Source organism: Patagioenas fasciata, chromosome 3 (genome assembly GCF_037038585.1).
Source record: "Patagioenas fasciata isolate bPatFas1 chromosome 3, bPatFas1.hap1, whole genome shotgun sequence".
Taxonomy (NCBI): Eukaryota; Metazoa; Chordata; class Aves; order Columbiformes; family Columbidae; genus Patagioenas; species Patagioenas fasciata.
The window spans coordinates 47,904,212-47,925,622 of NC_092522.1; the positions used below are offsets into that span (position 1 = coordinate 47,904,212).

The window sequence follows — 21,411 nt, forward strand, 5'->3', positions numbered from 1 at the left end:
TTGAGGAATCTGTAAACTTATGACAGAATAAAATGTAACATTATCTGTATTTAAAACAACTGTATTGTGTTCATTCAACTACAGACATTAACTTATATGTCATTTTAGAATAGATTTCGAAGAAAACTAATAAAGGACAGTAATAAGGGACATAAAGGCATAGAAAAAACAGCAATATTATAGTAGAGTTACATCACAAACAGTTCATGTGACAGTAATCCCATTTTATCCTGACAGATGGTTTCTTAGAAAGAGATAAGGTAGCAGACAAGTACCTTTTAGGAAGTTAAATCATACAAACAGAATAAAGATTATTTAAAGAATTCTGCATAGCAGTTGTATGAAGGAAAATCTTGAGACAAGTTATCAGGATAAAACGAATCATCACTAGGAAGCATGTTTGATTGCAATTCTGCATGTGAAGCAGAGTAAAAATACAAGGAGTGTTTCAAGAACTGACAGCAAAGTCAGAAGATACTGCCTGCTCTGAAGAAGACCAGATGATCATACTAGAAGATATGCAAAGTTGGAAGGAATCAATCATAAAACCTACAGCTATAAAGCAGAGGTGAAGCAAGGCAAGAAGGACTTATCAGTAGAATCGTACAAAGCATAAGACCTCTATGAAATGCTGGATGACTAGAACTTCACATATACATTCAACAACAGGAACTTAAACTGGAGCAGATGCAGAAAACAGAAGTAGTCAGGAACACGTAATGTATTTTATTTAGATAAATCAGAAGAGCTTGTCCTTTTGTTAGGCTAAACAACTGTTGAGAGAAGTTAGCCATATCTAGGAACAGGATACAGATCTACAGCACTGGTGCTCTTATCGATAAAATATGTTCCTAGGTTCTTTGGCTGATCTATCTTACTGGCATGCTTGTGATTAAACTCAGTTCTAGATCTGGAGCTACCAGGGTGGGCAAAGGCTCATATCAAACCTCAAGATATTGCCTCTTTCCTCCAACCTCCCTTTGGCCCTCCTCTGAAGTGTAAAGCAGAGTATACTCCTCAAGAAAGTCACAAGATCCAACATACACTCCTATCAAACTAATGATTCCTGAAATGGCAATGCTAATAATCTTTCCTGCTTTCTTTCAGCATCACTAGTTAGACCTGGAGTCTTATTCTACTAATCTTATGGCACACTGCAAGTATTCTATGGTGTAATAGTATGCAGATAAGATGTTGCGCACACTTTTACTAACTCTATCACATAGTTGCCCAAGACTGTGACGGAACTGGATCTGCTGAGCCAGCTGGTAGTTCCCAAGTCCATGTTCTGATGAAAACAAAACCAGAAACATCTCTCTGCTGAACCACTACTGTTTCTATACAAGCTGCTCTCTAGTCAGGAAAGGCACAGAATTGCTTGAAAAGGAGGCAGAAGCCCCAGTAAAATCCCACTCAAATGCTCCCAGTCCCCTCACTCTTTCCTGTGCCATTCCCTTTCCACCACTCCATCCCCAGACTCTCCCCTCCAGTGGTAACGCTTGGAGCTACTGAGAGCAAAAGGTAAGAGGTCAGCTGCAGCAAGATATGGACAGATAGGCTGTAATCGTTCCAAGAAATAACAGAAAATAGCACATTTAGACAAAAAAATTCCTGGGGTGCATGCCTGCTCTACCAAATGCAAACAAGTCCAGAACTATACCCCCAGTGCTTTCAGGACTAAGCTTAAACTCTAGAGAGGAGCTGAAAGAATTCGTGCAAATTGCAAGCATTTTGATTAAAGCATAATTTTAAATGAAAGGCTCACATTCTTGCCTCACCTTCTCTCCTTTTTATTTCTTAAAATTCACATAGCTTAAGAAACCTTATTTACAGCAAGCCTGAGGGAAGCCTGGACAGGCGTTGTAGTTGGCAGTACACGCAGGCAACCTCCACCCAGTACTAAGCTCTTCAATGCTACTCTTTTAATACAGGTTTTTTTCCTACAGTCCTACTTTTCTTTTTGTTACCAAAAATTATAGATTATATTTCTCCAACCTTATCTATCTTAAAGTCCCCATTTAATATTTCATTTGACAAGTTGCTTGAAACCTAAAGACTTTATGCAGTTAAAATCAGCTTTATTTCATAATGTACTCCAGCATGACCATTTTAAATTATTAGCTATTTAAACCAATTGCATAAACAAGGTATTCTGAGAGAAGCCAAATTAAAGGATTGACTTGAATACCTTTTTAGTAGTTTAGATGTACTGAATTTAAACTATCTTTGATGCTTAATTTAAAAAAAAAAATTCTGAAATAACAAGTCCTTTGGGACCTGATGTGATGCATCCCAGAGTTCTGAGGGAATTGGCTGATGTAGTTGCCAAGCCATTCTCCATCAAAATTTGGGAAGTCATGACAGTGAGATGAAGTTCCTGGTGACTGGAAAAATTGAAACATTGCACCCATTTTTAAAAAGGGTAGAAAGGAGGACTCAAGGAACTACCAACCTGTCAGCCTCACATCTGTGCCTGGGAAGATCATGTAACAGATCCTCCTAGAAGCTGTGCTAAGGCACAATGGAGGACAGTGAGGTGATTCAGGACAGCCAGCACAGCTTTACCTTTGGGCAAGTCCTGACTGACCAACCTAGTGACCTTCTATGACTGAGTAACTACATCAGTAGACAAAGGAAGGACTACGGAATTCACCTATCTGGACTTCTGTAAAGCCTTTGTCGTGGTCCCCTATACCATCCTTCTCTTGAGATTGGAGAGATATGGATTTGAAGGAGTAGACAAGGGACTGGCTGGATGGTCACACCCAGAGAGTAGTAGTCAATTGCACAATCTCTGGATGGAAACCAGTAACAAGTGGTGTCCCTCATAGGTCAGTACTGGGATCAGTACTGTTTAATGTCTTCATCAATGACATAAACATTGGGATCAAGTTGCACCCTCAGCAAGTTTGTGGATGACACCAAGCTGAATGCTGCAGTTGACATGCCTGAGGGACAGGATGCCATCTAGACGGACCTGGGCAAACTCAAGAACTGGGCACATACAAACCTCATGAGGTTCAACAAGGCCAAGTGGAAGGTCCTGCACCTGGGTGGGGGCAATCCACAGTAGCAATACAGGCTGGGGGATGAAGGGATTGAAAGCAGCCCTGCAGAGAAGGACTTGGGGGTACTTGTGGATAAGAGGCTGGACACAATCTGGCAATGTCCACTTGCAGCCCAGAAGGTCAATTGTATCCTGGGCTGCATCCAAAGCAGCGTGGCCAGCAGGTCGAGGGAAGTGATTCTGCCCCTCTGCTCTGGTGAGACCCCACCTGGGGTCAGCAAAGGAAAGACATGGAACAGCTCTGCTGTGAGGACAGGCTGAGAGAGCTGGGGCTGTTCAGCCTGGAGAAGGCTCCAGGGAGACCTTACTGTGGCCTTTTGGTACTTAAAAGGTGCCTATAAGAAAGATGGGGACAGACTTTTTAACAGGGCATGTGAAAATAGGACAAGAGGTAATGGTTTTAAACTAAAGAAGGAGAGATTCAGGCTAGACATGAGGATAACATTTTTTACAATGAGGGTGGTAAATACTGGCCTAGGTTGCCCAGAGTGGTGGTGGATGCCCTGTCCCTAGAAACATTCAAGGCCAGGCTGGACGGGGCTCTGAGTAACCTGACCTCATTGAAGATGTCCCTGCTCATTGCAGGGGGTTAGACTAGACAACCTTTGAAGGTCTCTTCCAACCTTAACTATTCTATGATTCTATCTTCTCCTATCCTCTTTATACCTTCTACTATACCTTATTCTCCATTTTCTCACTACTAAAAATAAAATGTTAAGCAACTATATTCTCTCACATTAGTTATTTTCCACTGACTGCTTCTTGCTACCTTCTCTACAGTTTGCTAAATAGCTGACTATTATGGCTTTCACAAATACAAGCTATTTAATAGCATAGCTACTTAAGTTACTATGACTATAGGTAAGACTGCTTACGTGCCCACGTTTACCACCATTGATAAAACCATTCTTAGAGAATACCAGAAAGAAATATATTATACTATATTCCTCTGCTTACAAGTAGAGATTGTTCTGAAAAAGCTGCTACTGTCACCTGCGGCACGCCCCCTCCCCCGCCTCACCCAGTCAGTTCCCTCTCCAACTGTTTGCAAGTGAATCTGGTTCCTGTTAATTCACTAAATCGACATGTAACAAAACCAGCAGGGCTACCTTGTATCTTTACGTGGGAACTAACAGGCAGAAAACAAAAACTTACTGAAGGTTGCATATTTAGTCAAGGAAACACAATACCTTGTCAATATTAAAAGACCTGCCTCTATTTTGTGGAGCTGTTGTTTGGTTAAGATTGTAATTAGAAACTAAAATTTCAACACTGCTTATAGAAGCCATGTCCAGTTTTTAAACTGCAAATTAACTACCACAGTAAAAACAATAACTGATCAGGACATCTTAAATACATGCAAAAGATTATATATTTGTCTGTACAGCATTGCTGCTTAAATATCTTGCTTTTCTCCTATGGGTTCTCAGGATAACAACTGTTATTCTCATCTCAGTCAGTGTCTGTCAGATTGAAATTATCTCACTAGATTAAGTTTAGAGCTCACCATCAGAAAGAGAATTTCTTCCTTTAAACACTGATTACAAATGCAGGAGGCATTTATCTACTTCTTATTATAGTGATACTGTGCTCCTCTTTCATCTACATCCCTTTATAGCAGGCATATAACCATTTCTTCATTTTCACACTAAATTGAAAGCAACTCAACAACACTTTGTTCTGAAACGTATTTGTCTAAAAATATTCATCTTAAGAAGGAAAGAAAAAGATTAAAAAAAAAAAATAATAATCCTATCTCACAGGAGCCAACATATATTAAAAAAAACCCAAAACAATCTGAACAAAGTGTTCCCAATTGGAAAGCCAAAACAAGACAAGACTTGACACAAAGAGTCCTTGACAGCATAAACTGACAAATACACATCAACCCCATAAGAAAAATACACCCCACAGAAGAACAAGTGGCACAAGAAAACCACCAAAGCATTAGAATTGCAGGGAGTCACTTGGTTATCTGCAGGAAATCAAAGGGAGAGAGAGAGAGAGGGATTAGAGATTTCAACAGCTTCAACACACTTTGCAACACCATTTTTTGCTTCCCCTTCACTTCTTTAATAACTATTCTTAACGCAACATTGGGCAAATGGAAACTTGAGAGAAAGAAGCAGTTTTAACAAGTTACTGGCAGAGGCTGCAGATGCTGCAAGTCATTTTCTGCCTGCCACTTGTGCTTCACTTGCTGTTCAGGTAGTTCTGTAATGCAAACCAGAAATTTCTATTGTGTCTTAAGAGAAAGTACCAGAGATAACACACATTTATAATTAGACATTCAAATAATCATCATTTAAACAGTGGATTCTGAAAAGGCAAGATTTAGATATTGCATCAGCAAAAAAAAAAAAAAAAAAATCAAAACCAGACCGTACATTAAGTGTTCTCAAGTTCCCTGTTTAATAAAATCTTAAATTTAGTTCTATTTAAATACTACATTCAAGAAGTTACCTCATCACAGCAATTCCTCCATAATTTTACAATAACATGGAAACCAATTGACACTGAAACCTAGCTTTAAGACTCGAAACATTCCATTGTGCGGCACATACCAGGAACTTCCATACTTATTTGAAACAGTAATTACTTTCTTTTAAACTTCCTTCTTTGCTTGCTGTTAGTTTTTAAAAGGCAGCTGTGCAATAAAAACAGTCACCAAAACGCAGGTAGATTAAAAAGAAATACGAAAAACAACTGGTAATAATAATTAGGTGGCAAACCAGTCAATCCTGAGATATTCTTGTAGTTTCAAACTCTATAGAACTCTGTGTACCCATTCCTTAAAGAACACCACCTTTATTATGAAATGGTGATTCTAGTGAACTTGTTCCTATTCAAAAAAAAAAAAAAGGCACCAAGGCAAACTAAAGCTATTCTATTCAAACTGCAAGAGGAATCTTAGCCAATATATAACGCATCAGGTACAGTTTCCTTCAACAGAAAGTTCCAGAAAACACATTAATCACCTCCCTATCCCAAATTCAAGACCTGTCCATTTCCTTCAAAACAAAGTAAATCAATACATGTCATGTGACATACAGAATTCACCAAGGCAATGCAGCTTAAGTTTATAATCTCAAAAATGGCAACCAAGGGCAAGAGCTGACAGAGGTTCCTGTCCTTCAGACCTAACATGTTAACTGTCATTAGTCAAATAATTTTTTGAAGATTTAATTTAAAAGAACAAGAATATTTCATTCAAATTTGGTTTGGAATTTTTTTTGGAAGTAAACAGAACATGACTTGAGGCAGTTCGATATTTCAAGCTAATCAGGGGAATGCACAGCTTCTGAACACACACAAGTATTTACAATGTTGGCATATTTTTCCTGATCATACTGCACTCGGAAATTACATACTTCCTTGTTGCCTTTTTTTTTTTTTTTTTTTTTTGTGATCTATATGAAGGTCTATTTGGTCTATTGAAACTAGAATATTTAATGTACAAAAATATCACTTCCAAATCAAAGGAAGTTTAGAAATGTTTAATATAACTATATAGATACATACATAGAAAATTAAAAACACATTCTACCTTTAAAGGTGACTTACTAACCAAAATGAAGTATAAGGGTGTAGGCTGATGTCACAACTAAGACAGTAAGAGCTTGGTGTCGCTAAAATACTTACCTTAACCTTCTCTCCACTTATAGCCCCCCACACCACTAAATCTAGCAATTGGGTAGTCTTGGGAGACTCAACTAGATAGCTCAGCAGAAAATGAAGCCTGCAAATAAAACAGGTTAGAGTAGTTCTCTGTGGGATCCCTCAGCTGATTTAACCCAGACCTACTGACTGTGCAGGCAGGGATGAGCAGAATCCACTGATGCATGGGAGGGGGGAGAACCTGTGCCTGGAGATGAGTGGGGGAGCCTCTGGCATAGGTGGTGGCTGAATGAACCCACACGTGGCCTGCTGTAGTGAGGGAGAAGTCAAGCAACGCTTCAGAATTAATAGATCTAACCTTCTACATCTGGTTTTAGTCAGAGATGTAAAGATGGAATCCAGCTTTGCTACTTTTTTCCATCATTAAATAATCTTCGATGAAATTTACTATTGGAAAGAACCAGTTAAATTAACTGAAGACAAAAACATTTTCTCCATCCCCTTGAAGATGCCTACTGCTTTGAATCCAGACAAACTCTGATGGTAGATGCTTTGTCAAGTTTAGTCACTGAGTTCCCTTAGAACCTCACCAGTTGATGTGAAACTCCTTTAATATCATTTCTATGATAAATTTTAATAGGTTACACTCCATAAAGAATTCTGACTTAGGTTGTCAGTTTCTTTTAAACAGAATATTAGAAAGAGCCTTACTACTTTAAAACAATTTTTGACAAACAACCTGTTTCAAAACAAAGCAGAAAAAGAAAACAACAGCCATCAAACAACAACAAAAAGAAACAGACTGGGTTTTTGAGCCAACTTTTTTTTTTTTTTAATACAAAACTTGGGAGAAAAAAAAAAATTCTGTGGAGTGGAAGGATTCCTGCATTTCCAAGAACTCTAATCTTTTTTAATAGCAAAGGCAAAACAGTTATTTTGAAATGAGAACTCTGCAAACTTGGCAGTGCTCTCTTTCTCTTGGGAAGAGAAAATGGAAGGGAAAACCTGCTCTTTTGACTCAATAATTAGCATAGCATTCAGCAATGAGCAGAGAAAGTACAAATTTTTCATTTTTACATAACACATGAGGAAATAAACTCAATTAGTTTCATGAAGAACAGTGACATCTAACTCTGATTAAAAAATAAATAAATAAATCACAAAACTGCCCAAACATTTAGAACTAAAGTATAATCAGCTCCAAGGGTTAATTTCTCCCATAAAAAAACCACAGTAACAAAGCATTTTTGAGAGGGAAGGAGGGAGGGGGAGAGAGAGGGAGGGAGGGAGGGAGGGAGAGGGCTGGCTTATCAGCTCTAAGTTAATAGCACACCTGCCAAAACACAGATTTTAGTCGCTATGATGAGAACAAAGCATTATTATTCAGCTAACACTGGCATGTCTAAGACTGATTTAACTGGAGCTATGACCCCACACACACACACACCAAAAAAAAAAAAAAAAAAAAAAAAGTTAAACTTGGCAGGAATCTCCAAGAAGGAAAAATACTTCTGTGGTGACATTATACAGATACATAACTTTTCCATTTTACCATGTATAACCCATGACTTCAAGATGCAGTAAGTGGGTCGAAATTTAAATATCCACTTACTTTCAGTTGCTGATCTGAGGTAAGCTCTCAGTAACATGGCCAAGCAAGGTAAAAATGGTGAAATTAGTTTTAAACCGTTAACCAAGGAATGTACATTTATGACAACAGTTGTTACTTTGGTACCGCTCCTATAGTCAGTCAAGTCATTTGGTATTTAATATATTTTACCTTTATATATAATCTATACTTTTGTTGACTTCAATACCCTGATTTTTTTTTTCCTAAAAGCAAAATTTCCAACAAAACAAATAAAAAAACCCCAAAACACCAAACAAACAAACAAAAACCTAAGCTCAAAAATAATGCTATTTAGAAGCATTATTACTGAAGGTCATTGAGATGACTTCCAGTGCTTTAAATTTTAAGACATCATCAGAAATAAAAATTCAAGGATAGAAATCACCCATGCTGCAAACACTCCTTGAAAATGTTCATTGTACAAGGCAGTCGTGTTTCAGAATTTGAAACACTGAAACAGAATAACGTTTATACTTGGTGATAAGAAAACTTACAGGCTGCAAACAAAAAGCCATTCTCTTCTAAGGTCAAAGAAACCACAAAACAGCCTTGAACATCCAAATACAGTTCAATGGTGCGTTACTTCTGTTCTTTTGAGGTTGCACAACATAAATTTTTAATGGAACTTTAAAGATTTGGTAAGAGGATTCAAAGGCATTCAATGTGCTTGCAGTCCCAACAGGTGGAATAAAATCTGCAACTGAAAACTCAGTTACATCTCAAATTCTTCCAAAATTAGGCTAATATTATCGATGCCTAAATCCCAACGCCATTTAGCATTGTTTATTTAAGTACAATGCCTCATTTCACAAGTGTTAGGGTCAGCAGTTAAACTAATTTCTCAGTTTTAGTGGAGTCAACAAAATCGTGTAAGTATTTTAACAGATAGTGGGAGGTATTTAGCTGCCTGTTTTTCCATTGACTTCTGTGGAAATGGTTTGCTCACTCAGTGCAGTTTTCATAGGGAGGTAGGTATGTGACTATATCCTTAAGGTACCAGCTTAAAAAAAAAAAAAAAAAAATAGAGCCAAGTAATGCAAGTCTTCCTTAATATATAAATATTACAAACACTCTAATCCAAAGTCCTACGCTTCAGTTTCTAATGCTACCCCAAAATAGAATGGTCAGCAAATGTGACGTTTTGCTGTGACTCCCCATGTTGGACATGAAGAGATCACCAGAAACCTTGATGGAAATGAGCCTCCTGCAGAAATCTGCTGGGAAAGAGTCCAACATGAAGCAGGTAAAAAGAAAAATCTTCCCACAGCTGTATACCAGATCACTTGGTGTCTTACAATGAGAGAGAGAACAAAGACAGAGAGAGAAGACAGACATGAAGAACCAACCAAGACCCAGAAAAAGATCAAAGTATTATTATTCCTGAATTAATAATCCTACCTGTTAAAGATGCAAAGAGTCTTAACAACAAATAAGGAACAACTCTGCAGCTGTCAGATGGACATCATTGGGAAAACATTAAAATGAAAGTCTGTATTAAAAATTAGTTCTAAATAAGGGTATTGAAAGTCCATGGGTTTTAAACTAATTATATTACATTTGGCAATTGTTTTATCCTAGAATATTATTGGGAGCATTAAGGACTATATGTAAATATACTTGAGCCTTGTTACATTTGAGGGAATTCATTCTAAATTAATGAGCATTTTTTCCCACCTGTTAATGCCCAGACTTGAGACACAGAAAAACATCAAATGCTAGCAAATTTAAAAGATAATAGATCAAGGTCAAATAAATGGCTATTGCAATTAAGACTTCATCTACAAATAAAATAATTGCTGGATGTTGTTCCTCCTCTGGAAGCCTACAGACTGTACAAACAAACATTGTGCCACAGAGTAGTAGGACTACAGGTGATTCTGTGTTTCACAAAATTTCAAATGAAAGATACTGTATTAAAATCATTAAGTTCCTGAATATTAATTTTAAATGCTGAAACATATCCTTTAACTGGAAATAAGCAACTGCGACATTTTAGAGCTAGGTATTTCTACTGTAGACTGAGTCAACTCGAGCAGATATTCAACGTTGTCCTTTCTTGAATTCCAGCATTCTTTTCTGAACACAAAATACACAATGTATTTACATGTAGCAAGCAAATATATCAAGTGAATATAAAACAGGTATAAACCAAAGAATTTCCTTTGGTGAACTGGGAGAGGATACACTATAGCTCAAGGCAGCCAAGCATTTGCTGCTCCCACAGAATCCAACAAGCCTTCAGGGTCTCTTAAAAAAAATGAAATCTCTATCTACAAAGTCTGAGCACACATCAAATAATGAAGCAAATTACTAGGAGCAATATTTTATGAACTACAGTAGAACATTTTCAAGTGACATAACTATATTCAAACAAAAAACTTACTAGAATTCAATGGCATGCTACCTTTTAATAGACCACAACCTTCAAAAGAGAGATGCCGTATCCCAAACTGACAAAATTCTGCAATCCTACCACCTTTTGCATGAGGGTGGTTTGATTTTTGGGGTCTGGTGCTTTTCTGCTATACATTTCCAGATGCTTCGGGATGTACGACCAGTTCTTATGTTGCAATGCAGTAGCATTATCTTCACAGCAAAACACAAGGCAGGGCTACTGCCACTCACAGAGATGAGATAGGAAGCCAGTGTACCTGGAACAGTTTCTAGCTTTATGCAATTTAAATAATTAAGAATAGTGCAAAGCATTTGAGTGCCATGACTTTCTATATGAACACAGCATGGAAAACCATAGCATAAGAACTTTAAACTGGTAAATAACTTCTGGCCCCACTGTTTTATCTGACTGACATTAGTCAAAGCGATACCATGTTCTCAGAGATACGGTTCCTACGGTTTCATGAAATCAGCTGCCTTACAGAAGAGGAACTGCAGTTAGCTCTGCCAAGGGAAAAAAAAAAAAAAAAAAAAAAAAGTTCATTCCTTTCCAGAGCTCAGAGAGGCAGACCAGTAGGAGTTTTGGAGCTAGCCAGGCAATACATGCAGTTTCAGACCCATTATGGCATGTGCAGGCTGCTATAGGAGGTGCAGGAGTCACCCAGCCTTGAAGGTGGCCACCGTGGGACACTAGGGGTGCAGGAGGGAACAGAAGAGCAGCAGTTCCACAAAGGAGAATGCCACGAGATGTAAAACACATACCAGTAGAAAATTAAGTTTACTAGTTTTGTTACAGTGTAACAGGTGAGCAGTAACTGGCACAGTGGTATTGACACAAACAACTCAAGTTTCACTGCCTTTAGAGGACATGTCGGAAATTTATTTCCAGACAAAGAAAGTTAGGTTGAAACTCCATTGTGCTCAAAAGCCATCTCTCTTCTCCCTCAAAACTACCAAAGACCACATAATTACATTTTTACTTGATAACTGTACATTAGAAGATACTGAATTTTCAAGCATTTAGTAAGATCTAAGAAACCCTTAGAGCTCTACTTGTGATGTGAACAAGTCTTCTCTCTTCAAAACCAAGCCAAGAAACAAATTATGCACCCCACTGGTTTCAGAATAAATCAAATCTGCTCAGGAGGTGGCAGATAGGCTTAACTCCAGTTTCTTGCTCTTCCTCTCCCCAAACAGCATAAAGATGCTAGGTGGAGAAGTTAGAGGAAAATAGTTTTTATGAGTTCTTGAAAACCTACCTATCTTATTGTAAAGGTGTTTAACAGTATAACTTGAGCAACCATGGTGCAAATAACCTGTAAAAGCAAAGAACCAGAGATAATTTGTTCTTGCTTTTCTCAAAACTCCAAGGCATCTTCCCTCATCAAAAGCAACTGATTCAACAGTTCCGTCAAACCACATCACACTTCCTTTTGAGGTTTTAAAAACAAATGATTTCTATTTTCCAAATGTTTTTCATGAGACTGGTTTGAAGAATGTCACATTAAAGTGGATTGTCCAATTGCAGTTTCACTGTTCTCTTGCATGTTCGATTTGTTCAGATTTCAAGTGTTACTCTCAGCATTGTCACCTTATTCAACAATCCTTGAAACTCAAGCTGTCCTTGACGGTTTCAAAAAGTGATATAAAATCAACACACTTCATAGAGCTGAGGGCAGCAAAGGATCCCGGGATGTCGGAGGAGCTGGTGAAAGCCATAGCAAACTGAGCCCTACTTGCATATCCATCTACAACAAATGAGTACTGAGTGCTTTATCAGTATTGTGTTAGTACACACAATCTGCACTAAATCAACTTTGTGCTTTACTTGTACTCTTGGATGGGCCTGTGTGGTAAGCAAGATATTCAAAACCTTTTGTAACGCTTCCTACAAGTACACAAAGTTAATGCATTAGAGATAAAGTGCTTTTATTTGTTTTTTAATGCAGAAGTACTGCACAGTCTGAAATCCCAGAAACATGAACCTCCACTTTCTCTATGCTAGGCTCTAGAAAATAAAAACTTGCAAAGTCTATCTGAACTTATTACTAGCTTTCTTCAGAATACTAAAAAATAATCAGAAAAGGGTGCACCAAGCCCTTAAACAACCATAGGTCTCATAACTAACAAGGTGTCCTTGCCCAGAAAAAAGCAATTTGATTCCCCTAGAGAAAAAAAGTTGCCCTTTCAAAGAGTCAGCAAAACAGTTGAGATATACTAAAAAAAAACCACATGTAACTATCAGTGTCCTATCTTGTAGATGAATCCCTGGGTTTTGTTTTTGCGTGTTTTGTTTTGTTTTGCAGTAAAACTTAATCTTTTCATAATTAGCTGTCATGCTTAATCAAGACTAAGTTTGTACCCAGGAGATATACTTGAGAACGTTGGTATTTTCAGTTTTTAAGGTATCTGCTTTTCAGTCAAAGTATCATTTAATTCAGAACTCCTTGACTACCCATGATGGTTTGCAAAATTTCAAATTTTCTTTCAAACTTTTTCTTCAGATTTTAGATAGGTAAAGTCCACCTCTTAATCCTTAATTTTAGATTGTCTCCTTAATCTATAAAGTATACGTAAGAACATAAGAACTGCTTATGAGGAAGTTATGCTCAAAATAGCACATGTTCTTTTTCAGAGAAACTTTGTACCCTGTGACATACACAAGGTTTTACAAAGCATCCAAAATTTGCAAAGTAACATTAGAGACTATGGTTACTATGTTTCATTTCATCACTTAACCAAAGCTGAAAGAGTTATTTGGACCTTTGTTTGGTCTACTTGTGAATAACATTAAAACATTACTTTTATTTTCCATGGACTCCAGAATTGAAGAAAATCTGCTACCAGTTGAACTCACCCTTACTTCCTTTTTCAGCCTTCACAACCAAGTCTGTTAGTTTTTCTTCCCAATATAGAAAACATTTCCCTATTTATTTCCTTCTTCTTGCTTTATCAGAAACAAAAACCTTTTCCCACCTCCCAAAAGCAGCCCAAGGACACTTGTGCATACAAACCTAGATGGTCATTGCTCGTAACAAAATCTTGCTGCTTTCATGACTCTTCCATTCTTAGCACCTTCTCTCCAGTCATGTCAATTTGGCATCAGCAAAACTGTCCTAGCTATGATGTCCTATAGATCCCAACTCCATAGAATTGCTCAGAGAGAAATAACACAAATGCCTTTGAGATGCTTGCTCTGCTCATTGCCTGCCAACAACAAAGCCAGACATACACCCTTTCCAGACGAAATATACTGGTGAAAGGGGGTGCCTTCCCCTGGCTGGAAAAATTAGTTCCTGCCTATTTGCTAGGGAAATTGGTTGGTGATCATTCCTTACCATCCCATGTTAAGGGCGGTCATTTTTCCAATTCCTTCTTAACAAAAATAACTAAGCTAGCACAAAACTGATACATTCTCCTCCTACCTAAGGCTGCTTAATGGAGAGCACCAAACTGCCACCATTAGCAGTCCATGGAGAACAGCGATGAGCAGTTGAGGAACACTGCAGCCAGATGCATCTCGCAGCCACAGCCACTGCTGAACTGTTACTATCCACACCAAGCAACTCAATCGGTCAACCCTGGCATCTTTCTGTTCCCACTGCATAAGACTGGAAAGGACTGTAGTGAAGAATGCAGTGAAATCTTTGATGAATAAATGAGTTAACAGAACAGGGGATATTGTCTTGATTAGCAGCCATTTTAACTTAATGTTGTTGAACTTAAGTACTATGATATATTGTACCACTAGCACACCATTGTCTTCCAACATTATAATTTAGTTGGATTATCAAGAGACATAATTCCATTTAGCATATTCAATAACGTTCTCAAGCTTTGCTAAGATTAAGAAATACGGGTGAGAAAACTAAGTAGCCAAGTTAGCACTCACGCAACAACATTTAGTAATAAAAAGCAGTAAACAGGCACATATGCTGAGGTTACAATCAAAAGTATATTTTTTAAATGTCCTGCTATTATTCACATACACAGAGATGTTAATGGTAATCAGTTCACAACAGTCACCATCTCAGGGTTATTAATTCATTTCAGATACAGACTCTGCCATTGTCACCTTAGGGGGCCAGTGTGCAGCTACCCACTTTGTCTAAGGAAAGGCACTAAATACTCAAGGTATAGCAGCTCACTCTGTACACAGTAGCAAACTCAGAAGGCACAAGCTTCCCACAGACAACTTGCTAGACATTAAAGTGTTGGCCATGACCCTAAAGGTAAGTTCCAGGAGTTCACCATCTTGTGCTAAAAACAGAACCACAAACACAGATGAACTAGGTCCTTTCTTTATCAAACAAATAGTGAAAGTATTCTCAGGAAGGGTCCCATGACTGAGCCTTGTCTTAACAACCCATGCATGATGACCTTCAAGACACACTGCAAAGGCCTTTAAACAAATTGCTTCCAACTTGAATGGAGCTTTTTTATTTCTACTGAACTAGTTAAGGACTCTTAACTGGGGGGGGGGGGGGGGGCAGGGGGCGGAGAGAAGAGGTAATATTGTTGCAATTTGAGCCATTCAGAACAAAAAGGAAAGAATGCAATGATGGCTTCAGACATTTACAGAAGCACCTAGATTTCCACTTTCAGGTCACTAATTCAAAACACAACTATAACGGTAAGTCATAAACACTTCTAGTAATCCAGCCTTCCAACACCACGGCTGCCAAAATCTTTGATGCTCTTGTATTGACAGGCGGACCAAGGATGGCATGAGTTGAGCAACTGCCTCACTCTTTCAGGTGCTTTTGTCCGTGCCAACAGATGAAAGCAAATCTGGCAACTGCACAAGTGTTTCTACTCGTTTTAAGCTACTGTAATTTCTACCTCAGTGTTCACTAAGTGAATGAATTGTAGCAATGCTGAAGCCATGCAATGAAGAACAGAAGCACACATAACTGTTGGGCAGCAAAACAGAAGCGATATACAAGGCACTTCATTTACTGTGACTTTTAAAGCAACGCACTGGAGTAAAAGAAGTCTAGTGGATTTGCAAGAGTGGTTATGCAGAGGGTTTTATCCCTCTTTGCTTTTAATGAGCTCACATCCAAGAGAACAGGACTTCGCATGCGTTGCAAGTAAGCCCTCTTCTCCCACTTCTCCACAGCGGGTCTGTAACCAGCTCACAGCAGCTAACCTGCCGCCAGACCCAGGTTCTGCCAGACGGTGCCCAAGCCGCCCACCTTGCAAAACCCACCTCCCGGTGAAACCGGACTCCCGGACCGTGCCCGTCCAGGCCCGGCCACACGTTTCCTGAGCGAGCCGCCCATCGCCGGACCGCGACCACGGCAACGGCCAGCGCCGCCGCGTCCCCCGCCGCCGGGCAGCCTCAGGCGAGGGGCCGGCGCCGTGCTGCAGCCCGGCCGCGGCGGAGGAACAGGGACCCCCCGGCTGCCGTCTCCCCGCACGCAGCGGCCCGAAGGCCCCTCCTCACCCCCAACTCCCCTGGTCGGGACTCACTGTTGCTCGACTTGAGGTCCCGGTGCAGGATGGGCACGATGGCCTCGTCGTGCAGGTAGAGCATGCCGCGGGCGATCTGCACCGCCCAGTTCACCAGGATGTGCGGGGGGATGCGGCCGCCTCCGCGGGAGGCCCCGGCCCCGGGGGCGGCGGCGGCCAGGGCCCTGTTGAGGGAGCCGCCGCGGGCGAACTCCATGACGAGGCAGAGGTTGGGCTCCCGCAGGCAGACCCCGTGCAGGGCGATGATGTTCGGGTGCCTCAGCATGGAGAAGAGCTTGGCCTCCTGCCGCACGCTCTCCGCCGTGGCCGTGATGTCCTCGTCGGGGTCCTGCCGCGCTGCCTTCACGGCCACCTCCTGGCCCCGCCAGGTGGCCCGGTACACCTTCCCGAACCCCCCGACGCCGATGATCTCTTGCAGCTCCAGGTGCTGGAAGTCGATCTCCGTCAGGCTCCCCGCGGGATTCCCCCGCCCGCCGCCGGTCCCCGCCGCCCCACCGTGGGGCTGGCGGGTCACGTAGTTGGCGGGGAAGATGCCGAGGCGGTGGCGGATCTTCCCCGCCCACCAGCCGTCGTCGCCGGACACGGCCGCGTCCTGCGACAGCACCTCCACCACGTCCCCCCGCCGCAGGCTCAGCTCGTCCTCACCGTTCGCCTCGTAGTCGTACAGCGCCGTCCACAGCGGGCACGGACCCCCGCCAGCGCCCGCCGCTCCGGCGCCCGGCACAGCCATGGCAGCGACCTCAGCCCCGGCGGCCGCCAGCGCTGCCAACGCGGGGGCGCCCGCCCAGCCGCATCCTCACCTGCCGCCGCCGAGGGGGAGCCGCGGGAAGGGGGAGGGGTGGGGGCGCCGGTCAGGGGGAAGGGGCGGGGCCCGGGGAAGGGGCGGGGCGCGCCCGGCCCCGTCGCCGCCGCCGGGCTCCGGCAGGTAGGGCGCAAGCGCGCGCGCGCGGGCAAGGCGGGGAGGGGAGTGGCGGTGCCCCTCTCCCTCCCGCCTCCGCGCCCTGCCCCCGGGGATTGGCCACCGGCCGTCACGTGGGGCCGAGCGCCGGGGGCGGGTGGGGGGGCGGCGGTGGGCGCGGGCGGCCGGCGGGCGTGCGGGCAGGTAAGTGCACGCGCCCGGCCTCCCACGCGTGCAGACTGGCAGGCTCCGGCCGCCGCGGGGGGCGGGGCGATCGCAACGGTCCCGTCCGGCCAGACGTGAAGGCACCGCCGGGCCCAGCCCGCCGCACAGCGTCGTCCCGGGAGGGCTGGAGCAGAGGTGGCCAAAGCCCGCCCTGCGCGGAGCCGGGAAGGGTGCTGGCGTGAGCCGGTGGCCCCCGGAGAGGGGGCGGCGGCGTCTCGGTGCAGGCCGTCCTCAGGCGCCCGCCCCGGGTTGCTGTGTCCTTCGCGGGCGGCAGAGCAGGTCGAGGGATTCGTGCCTCTGCCGGCAGCTTCCCCTTTCCTTCGTTGTACGGTGTTGGGACTTCACCAGAATAAAACCCAAGCAGTTTCTGAAGAAACTGAACTTCCTCAGTTCGTGTTTCCTCTTCCTCCCGCCCCGCCACTCCTCGGCTCCGTCCCCTGCTCACTGTCCCGTCCGCGCAGGGACTGAGACGGTCTCAGCTCCGGGGCGCGATTGTACCATCCTGTCGTTAGGAGCTTGCCTGGAAAATGCTGTGTATGTGCTATTTCTGGATAAAGATTTAACTGACCTTAGGTGAAAAAATCGTATCACTTCCTAAACTGCACTAGTCGCTTCGTTGGAAGTTAGAGGGAAGTGTGTGGGCTGAGGATGTGCTCTCTTCTCAGCACTGTGGGAAGCGTGGTTCAAAGTGGAAGGAGATGTGTTTTTACCCTCAGAGTTGATCACTTTGTGCTGCAATACCTGTGGTTCTGGACGTGGCTGCTGCCAGCAGAAGCCCAGAGGTGAAAAGAAAATGCTTGGGGAAAGTGCCAGACTGCCCTGCCAGGTAGAAAAAATGTGATGAATGCCTCTCAACTTCTTGCACCCCACGTCCAAAACACTGTATGTCCCTACATAATCACAAAATTTGCAACTGGATATCACAGGACTAAGGCTCCAACATAAAGACAGTAATTCAAAAAAATTAAAATCACTGTATCAAAAAATCGTAAATTCATGTTTATTCCGCAGTCTAAACTGTGTCTATAGTGCTACACACAAGGCAAAAACAAAATTACACACAAGGTGACTTACTGAACCATGTTAACCAGAAAGAAAGAATGCAGAACCAGCATGTCTATTTAGTCTTTTCCCATTTCCTTTAATGTAAGAGAATACCTTGCAGCTATTCAGAGGGATAATTATAAGCCTTTTCCTTATCTGCGTATTTGCTTTATTATAAAAGCCATAAAGTATGTTGTAATACAAGCATTCTGCCACACAAATTCCACCTTGAACTTTATCTGTTATCTAAAGGAATCTGCGGGAACTAATTAAGTGTGGAATGTTTTGGATCAGGTAAGGCATTGGTTACAGTACAGTGAGAAGTTAAAATATTTATTTGGAGCTATTATTCAAAAATTTGCTCTCTGAAGTACCATTATCCACTAGCAACTGTTATAATTGGGTTATTCGTTGTTCAGTGTTTCTGCAGCAGCTAGTGCTCTAGGATCCTGGGATCTAATTGGTGTTCCTAGGAGTTCTGATAATGGAAATGACGTTGCGGAGAACACTGTGAAGCGGCTGTAACGTTTCTGGTGGCACCACCTAGTGGTGTCACCGTTGGGAAGAACAGCGGACAGAAGCCAAAGTTTTCGGCTCAGTCTGTCATTAGCTTCTTTTGAGAGAAAAGCGGTCACATTTTTCATCTTTGGCACTCCTGCAACTGCAGGTGTAGTTCTGTGCATCTGCGCTGTGTCCAGAACATGTATCCTGAGCTGGAAATTACAGGGACCCTTCATTCCTGCAAGTACAATGATAGCAAAAATTGTTTAGTGTCAACATCATCTGAAGATGAGGAAGAGTTGAAAATTTGCGAGATGAGTGGACAAGTCACCCTAACAAGACGCAGTGTTATATCAATCCTGATGAAGCCTTCACCATCAGGGGCTTCCAAATAATAACTAACTTGAGTTAGAGGGCTCAAAAACAGAGGAGGTTTTGAAGAAGCTTTTAATTTCCTCCTTTTCTTACCCATCTCTCTTTTTTGGTGCTATGCATGTAAATACTTTTATTTGCCAGTATGCATATGGAAGAGAACTTCAGTGGTTTCTGCTAAATTACTGTTTTTAATTACTACACATTAAAAATGTTATTCATAGCAGGCTATTGCACTCGATTTGATAATTAGATTTGTGTTAACTAACTTTGTCATCTTTGAAAAGAATTTGGAAAGGGTAAAATAAAAAATTTCCACTCAACAAGAAAGAAGTCTAGGTAGGATCGGTACACAGGGGAGGCACGTGAGGCAGTGCTGGGACTGTGCCTCCTTCACACAGATCAAAAGACTTCCCTGCTTACCAAGCACACACCAAACAAGTACTCAAGCCCCATGGCTACAGATCCACAGATGTGTGAGGGTGCCAGTGCCCCTGAAGGAAGCGGTGCCATTCCTGCCAGCCGTGCTGCTGTATCATCCCTCCCATCAAGCCAACACAGGCATCCACTGCGGCCACATCATCTGCAACATCAGGAAGTGAGCTGAGATGTGGTGCGTTACTTCACAAATATGATCGTTTAGTTGCATCTCTGGTGTCTTTGTCTAAGAAGTCCATACAAGGCGTGCTGGAGCAGTGTGTCAGGAACAATCAAAGTGGGGTAAATTTGGTCCAGAAATGTGCAAGTTGCATGGCTGCCTCCATTTCATACATGCATCCTTCACAAAACTGCAATAAAAGCTTGTACACGTGGAAAAGTCCCCAGAGAGGTTGATGAGAGACATACAATTGAAGTTCACAGCTATTTTCTGATGGCAGAGGGTGAGAGGAAGGGAGTGCTATGTACAGTTGATTGTGGTGTTCACAGCACAGCCTTACACCTCTTCCTTCAGGGTTGTGCCCTGTATCCGTATCCCATATCCTTTATTGCCTTTGGCCTCAAGCTTTCACTTGACTCCATCCTCCACTTCAGCTCCTCTCCTCGCTGCTTCCCACACCTGTCTTTGCCCTGTCCCTCATGTACCTTTTGCTAATTTGAGGTCAGCTGCTGTGAAATTCTTTAACACAAAACTCATTCTTGAAAGAAATCTAAAGGCTTTTACAGAATTTCTCCACCTGCCTGTCCAAAGCAACACAAAAAGGTCAACACTGAAGCCGGGTAGAGCTCAAAGCTCAAAAACTCGTGATGCCTCAGGTAAAATTAATAACTGGCAATGAAAACATAGGCGGCGGGGCGTATGTGACCGATGAGGGGAGCAGTCCAGCTGGCTGACGCCGATGCTGCTCCTTTGCCGCGCATTTTTTGCACCTGTGAAGCAACCTCTCTGTCGCCCCGGGCGGAACGCCGCGGTGACGGACGCCTCCGCGCCAGAGCTGTCCCCCGCCCCCGCCCGGCCGTTCTCCTCCCTGCGGCTTCCGTACGCCGCCGCCCACTCCCGACAGGCGGGCCTAGTCCCCCGACCCGGCAGTGGGGCGACGCCCCCCGCGCCGTACCGCGGCGGGGACGAGGGGGACGCCGTGCCCGGGGCGGAGAGGGGGTGGCCCGTAGCGGCGCCCTCCCGGCGGCGGCGCTCGGGGTGGGGCGGGCGGGATGCTCAGCGTCGCGGGGCACCATGGGAGAATCCGCGGGCGCCCGGCATGGCGGCGACGGCGGGCGGCTGAGGGGCGGCGGTGGCGGCGGGGGGCGGCCATGGTTTCGCCGGCGGCGCGGCTGGTGGGGCAGGGCGTGTGGGCGGCGCTGACCGGGGGCTGGTACCACGACCCGGAGCAGGGAGCCTTCACCAACAGCTGCCACCTCTATCTGTGGCTGTTCCTGCTGACGCTGCCCATGGCCCTGCACCTGGTGAGAGCCGGCCCGGGGCGCGGGGGGGCTGAACGGGGCGGGAGGGGGCGCCGCGGACCCCGGCGTGGAGGCAGCAGCGGTGAGGGCAACGGGGGATAAACTGACCCCTGGGCGGAGGTTAAAACATAGGCGTATTGGGTTTCAGGTGAGGATTTTGTGTCTAAAGGTGAAGGGGGTTAGTCTGGGGCCGGACCTCTTGGGTAGAGTTACCTGGGAAAGGGTGCGATGGTGGACGCTGTGAACGCTGAATGACTGTGGGGACGTTTGTTCAAAAAAAAAAAAGAA

The 21,411-nt window shown here is 43.4% G+C and overlaps 2 protein-coding genes across 5 annotated transcripts in view; one reads left to right on the top strand and one right to left on the bottom strand.

The window, feature by feature from the left end:
• Positions 1–16,997, bottom strand: part of MAP3K21 (mitogen-activated protein kinase kinase kinase 21) — a 42,918-nt gene extending 25,921 nt beyond the window's left edge. Inside the window, exon 1 of one of the 2 annotated variants that reach the window (XM_065835442.2) lies at positions 16,185–16,997. In XM_065835442.2, the coding sequence (XP_065691514.2) occupies positions 16,185–16,914 (730 nt within the window). In that variant the 5' untranslated portion in view covers positions 16,915–16,997. The remainder of the gene's footprint in view (positions 1–16,184) is intronic. The other variant, XM_065835443.2, reaches the window with a different exon arrangement.
• A 3,961-nt stretch (positions 16,998–20,958) lies between these two features.
• The window catches only part of PCNX2 (pecanex 2), a 152,911-nt gene continuing 152,458 nt past the window's right edge, over positions 20,959–21,411 (top strand). For all 3 annotated transcript variants that reach the window (XM_071806293.1, XM_071806294.1, XM_071806297.1), the window contains exon 1: positions 20,959–21,126. In XM_071806293.1, coding sequence (XP_071662394.1) covers positions 20,974–21,126 — 153 coding nt within the window. In that variant the 5' untranslated portion in view covers positions 20,959–20,973. The remainder of the gene's footprint in view (positions 21,127–21,411) is intronic.